General features: G+C 37.7%; 1 protein-coding gene across 3 annotated transcripts in view; it reads left to right on the forward strand.

Moving 5' to 3' along the window:
- LOC106054548 (formin-J-like) overlaps positions 1–14457 on the forward strand; it is a 219504-nt gene that overhangs the window by 168031 nt on the left and 37016 nt on the right. For all 3 annotated transcript variants that reach the window (XM_056039616.1, XM_013210450.2, XM_056039617.1), the window contains one exon: positions 8497–8635. In XM_056039616.1, the coding sequence (XP_055895591.1) occupies positions 8497–8635 (139 nt within the window). The remainder of the gene's footprint in view (positions 1–8496; positions 8636–14457) is intronic.

A 14457-nucleotide genomic window follows, 5' to 3' on the forward strand; every position in this document is an offset into this window, starting at 1 on the left:
AATAAACATTAAAATATTTAAATCTATTTCCTGAAATGCTTCGAAAAAAATCTAAATGATTTAACATGTCTTAATAAATTGTATTTAGTATTTCCTGCGTTGAATTTTAATTTAAAAAACCAAGTGGATGTATTGAGCTCCACAAAAATGTGTATGACTCTGTGTCATGGCTCCATTACATTTTTTGGCTATGACTCTGTGTCATGGCTCCATTACACTTGGCTACGACTCTGTGTCATGGCTCCATTCCACTTGGCTATGACTCTGTGTCATGGCTCCATTACACTTGGCTATGACTTTGTGTCATGGCTCCATTCCACTTGGCTTTGACTCTGTGTCATGGCTCCATTACACTTGGCTACGACTCTGTGTCATGGCTCCATTCCACTTGGCTATGACTCTGTGTCATGGCTCCATTACACTTGGCTATGACTCTGTGTCATGGCTCCATTCCACTTGGCTATGACTCTGTATCATGGCTCCATTCCACTTGGCTATGACTCTGTGTCATGGCTCCATTCCACTTGGCTATGACTCTGTGTCATGGCTCCATTCCACTTGGCTATGACTCTGTGTCATGGCTCCATTCCACTTGGCTATGACTCTGTGTCATGGCTCCATTCCACTTGGCTATGACTCTGTATCATGGCTCCATTCCACTTGGCTATGACTCTGTATCATGGCTCCATTACACTTGGCTATGACTCTATAATGTTGGTATTGGTTAGATTGAGGAGCTAGACCTAAAGGTACACCAGGAAACATGTGTGATGTATGCATGTGAACATGGTTCGGCGAATCAGTGAACTCTATCTGGACTTCCCTAGAACATTCTTAGTTGAGTTAATGAAACCGTCTTGAACTTTGACACTTAACCTCCAGGTGTCAGGTGTGGGGATTGGGGAGGAACGATTTGGCTAGTGAGTGAGGGCTTGTAGACGTAGGACAATGTTGTGTCATTTTGTTCTGACACAGTTGTCTTCCTCTTGTTACTCTGACTTTCTTACCATCTATGTGTATGTGTGTATGTATGTGTGTAGATCTATCTCTATCTATCTATCTATCTATCTATCTATCTATCTATCTATCTATCTATCTCTCTATCTATCTATCTATCTATCTGTCTATCTATCTATCTATCTATCTATCTGTCTGTCTGTCTTTCTATATATCTATAGTATCATTGTCTGCCTGTCTTTCTTTCTGTCTATCTATTTATTTATCTATCTATCTATCTATCTATCTATCTATCTATCTATCTATCTATCTATCTATCTATCTATCTATCTATCTATCTATCTATCTATCTATCTTTCTATCTATCTTAAGTATCGGCGTGTAACAATAAAATAAACTAAATCTTTCTACCCAGTCTGCTAAAGCGTTCATTGTCTATTATCTGTCAACGGTTCCTATTTCACCTGTACTTCTAGATATCATTTCTATTGACCTCTATTACTTAGTTCACTGTTATGTTATATAGTGTTATGTTATATAGTGTAGAGATCTGTCTGATCGTCAGGGACCAGTGCAACGGCACGTACTGGGATACAGTTTCTATAGATCGACTCAAACATGTCTCACGTAGGACACAGACACAGACATGTCTCACGTAGGACACAGACACAAACACGTCTCACGAAGGACACAGACACAAACATGTCTCACATAGGACACAGACACAAACATGTCTCACGTAGGACACAGACACAAACATGTCTCACGAAGGACACAGACACAAACATGTCTCACATAGGACACAGACACAGACATGTCTCACGAAGGACACAGACACAAACACGTCTAACGAAGGACACAGACACAAACATGTCTCACATAGGACACAGACACAAACATGTCTCACGAAGGACACAGACACAAACATGTCTCACGAAGGACACAGACACAAACATGTCTCACGTAGGACACAGACACAAACATGTCTCACGAAGGACACAGACACAAACATGTCTCACGAAGGACACAGACACAAACATGTCTCACGAAGGACACAGACACAAACATGTCTCACGTAGGACGCAGACACAAACATGTCTCACGAAGGACACAGACACAAACATGTCTCACGAAGGACACAGACACAAACATGTCTCACGTAGGACACAGACATTTTGTGATCAGCACACCGCGGCCTTTCATTAGCATATTAATGTAGCACTCTTAATGTCAAACTTGCAGGCGTCAACTTGCTGGTACTGGGAGAACAGCTTAATGACAGTTTAGTAGAAAGAGCAGTTAGTGAGACAGAGCAGTTAGTGAGACAGAGCAGTTAGTAAGGCTTTTAATAAACAGAGCAGTAAATGATCTTGCTGTAGGCCAGACGGTGAGTGTCAACAGATCAATAAGCGAAGGTGACCTAAAATTCACTTGTTATCATAAAACAATGTTGGCTATGATATTGTGTGGTCAGCAAACTTTAAGATCTTTATTAAACACAATTTTTTTAGTGTTTTATTCTAGCTAACATCTCAGAGTGGTTCAGTTTATTCGCATTTTTTCTTCATTTCACTTAGAATCACAATAAAACAAAATCCGTTTTCTCTAAGAATGTACTGTGATCCAATGGTGCCATGAAACGTATCCTACAGCCTATGCTATAGGGTAAATAAAATTGACTTAAAGGGTACTTATAGAAACCGAAAAATGACGAAGGTTCACTCGTTGAAATTCTTGAGAATCACTGGAATAAATAGTTCACATTTCACCTGAATCATGTCCTGGTTGCAAGAGATTGATGAAGAGAGAAGGGGGAGGGGAGACGGATGGAAAGGGAGGGAAAATTAGAGAGAGGGTAGAGAGAGATATAATGGTTTGGGGGGGGGGGAGGGATTAAAAGAGAGAGACATTAGAAATAGTTGAAGAACATTTGAAGTTTTGAACTGACCCAATCTACTGATCATGACATGCAGTGGTATTAGTGACGTTTCAAGTTTACAAGAACGACAAATCTTACTGCCATATCAAGGAATGTGTTGGTGTACTTTCCTTTCATCTAGTCTGTCTTTATGTCAGTGTCACTTTGTTTCATCTAGTCTGTCTTTATGTCAGTGTCACTTTGTTTCATCTAGTCTGTCTTTATGTCAGTGTCACTTTGTTTCATCTAGTCTGTCTTTATGTCAGTGTCACTTTCCTTTCATCTAGTCTGTCTTTATGTCAGTGTCACTTTGTTTCATCTAGTCTGTCTTTATGTCAGTGTCACTTTGTTTCATCTAGTCTGTCTTTATGTCAGTGTCACTTTGTTTCATCTAGTCTGTCTTTATGTCAGTGTCACTTTGTTTCATCTAGTTAGTACTCGTGGAGTATATTGTTTCCACCTTCTCTCTCTCTTTCTCTCTCTCTCTCTCTCTCTCTCTCGTTCTCTACTTTAAACTTTCTTTCATTTCTTGTTTATTGTTGTACGTGTTTTCCCTCTTTCTTTCCAGAATGTTCGATTGTGTGCACCATAATTTGCTACATTGGCCTAGTTCATTCTTGATTTGTTTTTCTCTGTGTCTTTCAATGTTCTCAATTCTTTACGTCTGCCCCTTCTCTTTCCTTCTCTCTCTCTTTCCTTCTCTCTCTCTCTCTCTCTTTTTCCTTCTCTCTCTCTCTCTTTCCTTCTCTCTCTCTCTCTTTCCTTCTCTCTCTTTCTCTTTCCTTCTCTCTCTCTCTCTCTCTGATATTTTTGTTTTGTGTCTCTCAGTATCGTTATTACTCTTTCACATTATCAGTATCCTCTACCATCATTCCTCTCTATACTTTACTCCCCATGTCTGCCTCATCCTCTATCTCCGCTTTACACGTTACAAAAATCTTGAAATGTGTAATTAAAAGCTAACTTTGCTTTTCCTGGCTCCCCCAAACGAAGCGCCCTCTCCCCTCCAGTTAAAAGGTGCTCTCCTCAGTCTTGTGGCTATTTGCCAGACGCTCACAGTCTGACTCATGTCACAGAATTGCGCCATTGAAATGTCCTCTTTCCACCCACCCCCCAAACTTGTAGATGTGACAAACTGGAATAGCCTAACCTCTTACATTCAGTAGAGGGGGGGGGGGAGTAAGGTTTTAATACTGGCAGGACTTTATCTTGATTTACAACTCTCATCATTTCTATTTTAATTAAACAATTCCATTTCCTTCACCTCCCCCCTTTTTTTTTCAGAACAAAAATGACGAAAGAATGCGAAAAGTTTGAATCTAGTCATTCAAATTGTGTTTTAGCGCCATTCTTATTGAGTCAGATTTCAAACATGAACTTCGCTAGGTTTTTAATCAAGTGCGTTCCGTTGTTTTAGTTAGATATCTCTGAAAGTTGTCTTTAAAACACAGAACTCTCTCTCACACACACACAAAATATCGATAGAACTAAATAAGCAAATGTTGTATTGTGTACTTTCAGAGAAATTAAAATGGCCCTTAAATGTTAACAAAAGATTAAACAAAATTATAAAGAGAGTTTTTGTTATCACACAAACTCAGAGGCGGCCCCTGCCTGATCAACTGGAATCTTCAAGCCATGAATTTGTTTTTAAAAGTCTAAAGTAATACAATTTAAAAGAATCATTTAAATGTGTGTTTCACTTGAAAACATACTGTACAATTTCTTATTGATTATGAGAAATGTTAGTTATATTACATTTATTTTGCCCAAAAGGAAAATTTCGGTTTTCATTTGTTAGTTTTTTTCGTGATAGACCGACAGACTGATGACATCATATGAGGTGCCGCAAAAAAAAAATTATTTGAGAATTTGTGGTGACTAACGTAGCTCTCTGTGTACACGGAAGGTATGCCACTGCAAGAACCACTGCGGAATACGTTTAGGACCATAAAAAAGAATATCTTCGCTTCTACTAGATATAGTCCTGCAATGATAAATTTGGTGAGTTTGTTTGGAAATAGTTTCTTCAGTGGCTTGTGTACAGCGCAACATTCTATCAATGCTCAAATCTTTGTGCACCAGTGTGCGTGTGTGTGTGTGTGGGGGGGGAATGTTTGGTAGAAGGTTTCCGTGCTGCCTTTACAAAATCAATTGAAAACAAAATATTTCTGCTCGGATTCGAACTCGAGCCTCCCGATAAGTAGCAATTATAAAAACTTAACTTCCCTTGCGCTTTTCATTTAAAAAGGTGTGTATTTTGATGTGTAAACTGCTTGCATGTTTAATTTAAAAAAAATAAACGATTCGCTTTCGGAAAACAAAAATGTAGCCATTGTATCAGAACTTTGTAAGATCTAAAATATCATGCTATCGGACGGACAGATAGACAGACTACACAAAACTAGTGGTGGGTTTTCCCCTTTTGTGTGCGGCTAAAAAAAACCCAGCAATCTCCAGTTTTAACATACTGCGCATTCTTTTCAACTCGGGCAAGTGAATATTTACTTCTAACAAAAGCTTCGTATAATGTTATGGACTCACTGTTGGGCTTGCTAAATGGTCAAAATAGATCCACATTGACCAAGAAGGATACGGGGAGAAAAAAAAAAAGGGGGGGGGAATGAGGGAAATGAACCAAATATCGTACTTAGGAGATAGATCTTCCTATTGCTGTGCCAACATTCACGCTGCACTCCAGTGCAGACACAGCTGTGTTGAACTTGTTGAGTTTTCACCTTTACTTACGGCCATGTTATTCTTTCCACAAATTGCAACGTGAAAGCAGACGCCATGTTTGTCTTGGTGAATCATGGGACGTCTTAGCAGACTGCAACCTCACCCAATGCTTTTTTTATGGTATTCAGTTTGTGCGTCCCCTACACACGCCTCTGCAAATACTATCTAGAAATGTGGGATATAGGAGTTTACCTATTGCAATCAAAGGCGTCCAGGACATTTCGTGTGACACTTTTTGGTTTCATTCTAACTGTTCGTTCCAACATGTTTGTTTCTTTTACTGTTACGGCTCTTGAAGAGATCAACAAAACAAATGAAAGTCCCTTGGTTTGATTCAATAGTAGTTGAACGTGTAATGATGTATTTTGGAACGAAACTAATACTAAATACTCTTCTGTTTAAGATATCACTGATCTCTATGAAGTCAAGCTTCTAATGTGTTGCCGACATCCAGAAGACTTAAGCTTATGCTTGCAAACTCCACGAAGTAAAATTGTTTCAACAGTCCATAAAGTTTACGCCAAATCTATTCAGTAACATTGAGGGTGAAAATGCAGAAACTGTCGACAACTTTACGACACGCTAGGAAGGGCGCAACAACACATCCGGCCCTCTCCCGACTTACTTCGGATCTGGTCATTTTATATTTTTGGTCGCTGCCTGGTCGTGCGGTTTTTGCACTGGATTGTCGTTCGGACTTATCCATGGCTCTCGATTTCAAACCCTGCCATCCCCCGTCGCCCTGCAGGAGGTTTGGACTAGAAAGTAAATTATCTTCAACTCTGAAGGAACATCTGAAACACGTTAAACATTTGACTAACATTTTACAAACATTTGTACAAACCAGGTTTGTTTTCGGAAAGGGGAGGGTAATAGGGGCGGGGTTAAAAAATTTCCATTTATCAAAATTCTTAGTTATTAAGAGTGAAATAATCGCTCTTACAAAAGTTGGTCAGCTGTATAAAGGAGGAATTGTCTTTCTTTAAAACTTGTTTTTTTCTTCTAACCTTTCCGTGTGTAGATAACAACGAAACAGAAACACTGTTACAACAGGATGTCAACAGAAAAGTTTCGTATTCCAATCTGAACCTAGTCTCTATTTCCTTCAATGTATATCTCTAGTCTCTATTGCCTTCACTCTATATCTCTAGTCTCTATTGCCTTCACTGTATATCTCTAGTCTCTATTGCCTTCACTCTATATCTCTAGTCTCTATTGCCTTCACTCTATATCTCTAGTCTCTATTTCCTTCACTCTATATCTCTAGTCTCTATTGCCTTCACTCTATATCTCTAGTCTCTATTTCCTTCACTCTATATCTCTAGTCTCTATTGCCTTCACTCTATATCTCTAGTCTGTATTTCCTTCACTCTATATCTCTAGTCTCTATTTCCTTCACTCTATATCTCTAGTCTCTATTGCCTTCACTCTATATCTCTAGTCTCTATTTCCTTCACTCTATATCTCTAGTCTCTATTTCCTTCACTCTATATCTCTAGTCTCTATTGCCTTCACTCTATATCTCTAGTCTCTATTGCCTTCACTCTATATCTCTAGTCTCTATTTCCTTCACTCTATATCTCTAGTCTCTATTGCCTTCACTCTATATCTCTAGTCTGTATTTCCTTCACTCTATATCTCTAGTCTCTATTTCCTTCACTCTATATCTCTAGTCTCTATTTCCTTCACTCTATATCTCTAGTCTGTATTTCCTTCACTCTATATCTCTAGTCTATATTGCCTTCACTCTATATCTCTAGTCTCTATTGCCTTCACTCTATATCTCTAGTCTCTATTTCCTTCACTCTATATCTCTAGTCTCTATTGCCTTCACTCTATATCTCTAGTCTCTATTTCCTTCACTCTATATCTCTAGTCTCTATTGCCTTCACTCTATATCTCTAGTCTCTATTGCCTTCACTCTATATCTCTAGTCTCTATTTCCTTCACTCTATATCTCTAGTCTCTATTTCCTTCACTCTATATCTCTAGTCTCTATTGCCTTCAATCTATATCTCTAGTCTCTATTGCCTTCACTCTATATCTCTAGTCTCTATTTCCTTCACTCTATATCTCTAGTCTCTATTGCCTTCACTCTATATCTCTAGTCTGTATTTCCTTCACTCTATATCTCTAGTCTCTATTTCCTTCACTCTATATCTCTAGTCTCTATTTCCTTCACTCTATGTCTCTAGTCTGTATTTCCTTCACTCTATATCTCTAGTCTCTATTGCCTTCACTCTATATCTCTAGTCTCTATTGCCTTCACTCTATATCTCTAGTCTCTATTTCCTTCACTCTATATCTCTAGTCTCTATTGCCTTTACTCTATATCTCTAGTCTCTATTTCCTTCACTCTATATCTCTAGTCTCTATTGCCTTCACTCTATATCTCTAGTCTCTATTGCCTTCACTCTATATCTCTAGTCTCTATTTCCTTCACTCTATATCTCTAGTCTCTATTGCCTTCACTCTATATCTCTAGTCTCTATTGCCTTCACTCTATATCTCTAGTCTCTATTTCCTTCACTCTATATCTCTAGTCTCTATTTCCTTCACTCTATATCTCTAGTCTCTATTGCCTTCACTCTATATCTCTAGTCTCTATTGCCTTCACTCTATATCTCTAGTCTCTATTGCCTTCACTCTATATCTCTAGTCTCTATTTCCTTCACTCTATATCTCTAGTCTCTATTGCCTTCACTCTATATCTCTAGTCTCTATTGCCTTCACTCTATATCTCTAGTCTCTATTGCCTTCACTCTATATCTCTAGTCTCTATTGCCTTCACTCTATATCTCTAGTCTCTATTGCCTTCACTCTATATCTCTAGTCTCACACTATAACCATGTCATCCACATTTGTTTTTCTATCATCTTCAGAGACATCGAGGAGCAGAATGTTCAAGTGCAGCTTCAAGTGTTCGAAGAGAATCTCAAAGCCGACGAGGAGCATCTTCCAGGCACCAAGGGCATCGACCTTGGCAATGCTTTAGACGTCTTCCACGCGGTTCATAGACAGGTAGGTCAAAACTTGGGTCGTATCCTCCAGTCACGTATCATGTTTTGTTTCTTCTCTTCTGACACCATGCGCAACACCCAGCGCCATACCGCCATCTTTGTCTCGTCTCGGGTGTGCACTGTAAACAGTTAATGTACCAGGATAGAGTTACAGATGACACGGGCGGTGGATAAAATGCAGAAATGTGATAAATATTGCTGTGCTTCGCTTTCAGAGCCTCAAAGATTGTCACCGAAAAACCAACAAAGTTCTACGTTTAGAGCCATAGGAGACATTATGTCACTAAGAATAATGCCTAGACAAGGCAATGTCATTGAACATGCTAAATATAAGACTAAGAGTGGAATATTCTACTGCACTGTGATTCACTACATAGACATTCAACGTATTTGAGAATGGTATAGAGCAGTGATGCCCAAAATACGGCCCGCGGGCCACATCCGGCCCGCGACGTGGCTTTATCCGGCCCGCCGAAACGTTGGCAAAAGTGTAGAAAATCCTCACTCATAAAAGAAAAAGTTTGAAAAAAGATTTCACTACATTAAGGTAAATGGATTGGTACCGACAATGTGCCACCATATTTTGTTTTATAAAGATAGAGTGACTCTTTTAAAGGACATAAAAACAGCTTTATGAAACCAAACACATAAATCGGCATTTTTGGTTTGAGACGAGATTGCTAGATTTCATCTAGAAAGGATGGTTGATGAGAATATTTACCAGAGTATTTTCTACCAGAGATGGAAAAACTGTGTTCTGAAAAGAATAATCCTGTCGACGTTGTCAACCTTTCTCTTGACAATACAAGGCGAGAGAAAGACATGGGTAAATATTTCCCTCCGTTCAAATGTAACAGACAAACCAGATTTCGAAATATTTTCAATTGCCGCTGACGCGTATACCAACATATCTGATACCGCTCAAAATCTTAGTATTAATTCGAGGTAAAAACAACAGAAGTTAGTAGCTATGAGGAGCATGTATGGGACCACCACTAGCATAGTCCTGTCAAAGAAGTTTCAACCATCACAGAGAATCTTTCTCTTGCTTGAAGAAATTAGTGGGGGTGACTACTAAGGTGCAACAAGTATAGTTGACAGCGAGATTTATTCAAAAGGTTGTCGAGTCCAATGGAACAGAGCCTCTGTAGCTTCACTGAATTATTCACCAACAAAATCTATGTGGCAAGGTGTTCAGTCTGGACCATGTGATGATGATCGTGTTCAGATTGAATAAAGTTCGTGGTTTTGTGGTGGCCAATGTTTCAAGTGCCCAGTTTGAGCTGAAACTGGAACTGGTTTACTTACGAAGCTAAACATCCCTGCTTGGCAAATTTCAAGTGATTCAGATCATGGATTTCTACTCTGTGTTTCTTGCAGAAACATTTCTAAATCTCCGAAAACAAGCATTCACAATGATAACAATAATCACTTCTTTGTGAGAACAAACCTTTTCAGGGATGAATCGGGTGACACTCATATTACGTAATCGTCTCACGGACGGACATATAGAGTTTTAGATTCAGAGCTCCAACTCGGCGTGTCATCTATGCAGCCGGATATTTAAAAGTTGGTTTAGGATAAACTTTCATGAATCAATATAGGTATTAGATTCAATAGGTTCTTATAAAAATGGTTTATAGCATACTAGACATATGTTACCCGCGGGTCTTTATTTGCGCATTACTTTCGATATAGTCACTGAGAGTGTTTTGTAAGCAATTAAACGAAATAATAATGTAATAAGTAAAGCGAATGTGTCAATGTAAAAATAGCTAATAGGCTTAAATCCATTTTTTTTTTAAATTAAAACATTTGCGTTTGAATAATCTAGTGGATAGGATTTAGATGTATGTTAAACGTAGCTAATGATCCTTTCACGTTATTTCTCTTTCGCTAAGAAAATAAAATTAGGTTTGCGAAAATGGTTTACCCGAAGTCTATACATTCTTATCTATTAAAAACGAAAAGAGCGATAGCTTTGTTCAATAAATGGGATTATAAAGTGAACAATTAAACGAAATAATTTTTAGTGCGCGATTCATGAATGAATATAGATTTAGGCCTTTAACTCGGCTTCGCAGCTTTCGTAGACGAATGTAGCTTTAGAAAACCAAATTTGAATGTTTATTTGATCAAAATATGAAATGAATGGACTTTAATTAATATGTTTATGTGTTAAAGTATAAAACTATCTGTGCGAAGAGAAGTTTTATCATCTTAGAGTTGAATTAGAGTTTTAGATCTAGGGATGGGATTATAAAGTAAACAATTAAACGAATTAATTTTTAGTACGCGATTCATTACGGTATTGTCTAATGAAAGAATGTTCGTCAGGAAATCTGTAATCACAGATATAAGGAACTAATTAATGTAAAAAATGCTTTTGAAACACAAAATTGAAGATTAATTTTATTATATAATGAAATCAATGGATCTTCTTTTGTATTTTCATGTGTCAAAGTAAAAAACTATCTGCGCAAAGTGTATTTCTTAAAATTAGATCTAGGTCTAAATCCTTTCTATCTTTTCTTATGTCAACATTGTAGACATGGCCTAGATCCATAAAATACTATAGCTGTAATAGAGTCGGACAACTTTATTTTTTTTGAGGGTCTTACATTTGTTTTAGGGCTACAATACATTCACTAAGGTCTAAGTTGGTACCCAAGGAACATTCCTGCCTAGTTTTATCAAGATTGGTCAAGCGGTTTTGATGTCTATAAGTAACATACATACATACATACATACATACTCCACACATCCTACTTTATAATATAGACTAGACATATGTTACCCGCGACCCGCGGGTCTTTATTTGCGCATTATCATTATCATCTTAGAGTTCAATAAAAGTTTTAGACCTAGGCCTAGGAATAGACTCAGTAAAGAGATGTGTTAATGTGTAACCATTTGGTAATGTCTAATGAAAGAATATTCGCCAGGAAATCTGCAGTCACAGATATCAGGAACTAATTAATGTAAAAAATGCTTTTGAATAATCTAGTGTATTGGATTTAGATGTATGTTAAAGTTCGCTACGAAAATAAAATTAGTTTTGCGAAAATGGGTTTACCCGAAGTCGATACATTCTTATCTATTAAAAACGAAAAGAGCGATAGCTTTGTTAAGGTTAAATGAATGGGATTATAAAGTGAACAATTAAACGAAATTATATTTTGTACGCGATTCATGAATGAATATAGATCTAGGCCTATCTCAACTCGGCTTCGCAGCTTTCGTAAACGAATGTAGCTTTAGAAAACCAAATTTGAATGTTTATTTGATCAAAATATGAAATGAATGGACTTTAATTAATATGTTTATGTGTTAAAGTATAAAACTATCTGTGCGAAGAGAAGTTTTATCATCTTAGAGTTGAATTAGAGTTTTAGATCTAGGGATGGGATTATAAAGTAAACAATTAAACGAATTAATATTTAGTACGCGATTCATTACGGAATTGTCTAATGAAAGAATGTTCGTCAGGAAATCTGTAATCACAGATATAAGGAACTAATTAATGTAAAAAATGCTGTTGAAACACAAAATTGAAGGTTAATTTTATTATATAATGAAATCAATGGATCTTCTTTTGTCTTTTCATGTGTCAAAGTAAAAAACTATCTGCGCAAAGTGTATTTCTTAAAATTAGATCTAGGTCTAAATCCTTTCTATCTTTTCTCATGTCAACATTGTAGACATGGCCTAGATCCATAAAATACTATAGCTTTGATAGAGTCGGACAACTTTATTTTTTTTGAGGGTCTTAAGTTTGTTTTAGGGCTACAATACATACACTACGGTCTACGTTAGTACCCAAGGAACATTCCTGCCTAGTTTTATCAAGATTGGTCAAGCGGTTTTGATATCTATAAGTAACATACATACATACATACATACATACATACATACACCTCACATTCTACTTTATAATATAGATTTCCTGTTGTTGTTTTTTTTTATTTTTTGTTGTTTTGTTGATCTGGCCCGCGACACGACTGTCGAAAATTAAATTGGCCCGCCGACCGAATAGGGTTGAGCATCACTGGCATAGAGCACTTGTCAGTAGTTCTGGAAATTAAAGTAAAAATTAAAGTAAAAATTAAAGTAACTTTTTCAGACCTTGAACTCTATAGAGCCGATGATGTTTCAGCTGTTTCTATTGGCTGACGGTTAACGAGGATGTCATGTACCACTCATCCACCACATCCACTGCTCTAGAAATATTTCTATGTCAGTGACCAGACCAACTTTGTATTGTACGATGATATTACATTTCACTTGTAAATAGATACAGGCTTATCAAACAGACAAATTCGTAATATATTCTGTTCAGTGTATTCTATCAAAATGTATGACCTATTGAAAAAGAGCAATACTAATATTGCGACTATTCTACTAGAAAACCAAATGAGGTCAAAGTTGGCTCGTAGAGTCTCGATTGTTTTATTTGAATAGTTCGCCCCCACATGTTCCTTTTCCATCCAAGATATGAGAACTTGTCCTTCCTACTTTCGCTTTCAGTCAGTGACTCTTCATGACATTCTTTGGTCTCCAGAACTAAACAAACAAACGAAAAAACGTTTGTAAACCCTAACTATCTGCATCTGTTCACTTCATGTGTCACATTCATGTTAAGGTTACAGTCCTATCACTGTCCTGTTTAGTTTAATTCAGTTTAATATGTAATTAGTAACTAAAATAGGGATTGGATTAAACTCTACAAAAAAAAAAAAAAAAAAAAAGGTGTTTCCGTCACGTGTTTGTTTTTATTTTAAAGGGACGCAACTTTCACTAAGTGGTCGAACTTGTGTTAGTTATTGATCTCGTAAGATCTTTGTGTCATTTATTGTTATTACTCAGCTAAAATCGTGTTAAGAATGAAAAAGACACAGCAGTCTGGTCTGCCAGTGATAACGCATGCCTTGAGAGGCTGTTTCTGTGAATGGCTTGTTGTGTATCTAATTAACCGCTGACCAAAACACAGTCAATGAGATTGCAATGAGATGTAAGTACTGCCAAAAGATTTTTGTCTACATGACAACTAGTAATACAGAAACAACAGACAATGTAAATAGAAAGGGGAGAAGAGGCCGTGTACTGGATTACTGGTGGCCTAGGGACCCGACACCAGAGAAGAGGCCGGGTACTGGATTACTGGTGGCCTAGGGACCCGACACCAGAGAAGAGGCCGTGTACTGGATTACTGGTGGCCTAGGAACCCGACACCAGAGAAGAGGCTTTGTAGTATGTACAAAGATGAGAAAGACATGAGTGGAGGCTTGTTACAGGGCTAAGGAGAAGCCCCAATGCAGGCCGAGACCTTGTCAAAAGATGAACACAGGCCTAAGTACGGGGTGAGGTCCTGGAAGCAGACAGCCTTGCCTGTACACTTTTGCTGTCTGTTCGAGGAAATACTTACGATGATATTCGCGATCCTCTTGCTAGATGTTCATGCAGGAGCGTGTATCCTATAGTTTTTGTAGGGGAGCTAGCTGGGGCTAGCGTTGAACCGTTTGTTGCTACCTTTCCATCGATCTGATGAGTGTGGCAGGCCAGTGTTGTGACTGACCGTATGGACAGGAGAGTGAATTTGTTTGCGCGGTGACTGGCTCGTGAGCTCACAAGGTGCGGATTGGTTCATTACAGGTGTTGATATTGAGTAGCTATTGAATTACAGTGTGACACCAGTATATCCAAATAATTATTCATATCACCAATGTTTGTATCATTGGATCATTACTATCTAATGCATACATTGTAATTTGTAATACTAAAACGTGAATCAAGGAATTAATCATTTATTTCATATTCTCTGGT

This window comes from Biomphalaria glabrata, chromosome 8 (assembly GCF_947242115.1).
Source record: "Biomphalaria glabrata chromosome 8, xgBioGlab47.1, whole genome shotgun sequence".
Classification (NCBI taxonomy): Eukaryota; Metazoa; Mollusca; class Gastropoda; family Planorbidae; genus Biomphalaria; species Biomphalaria glabrata.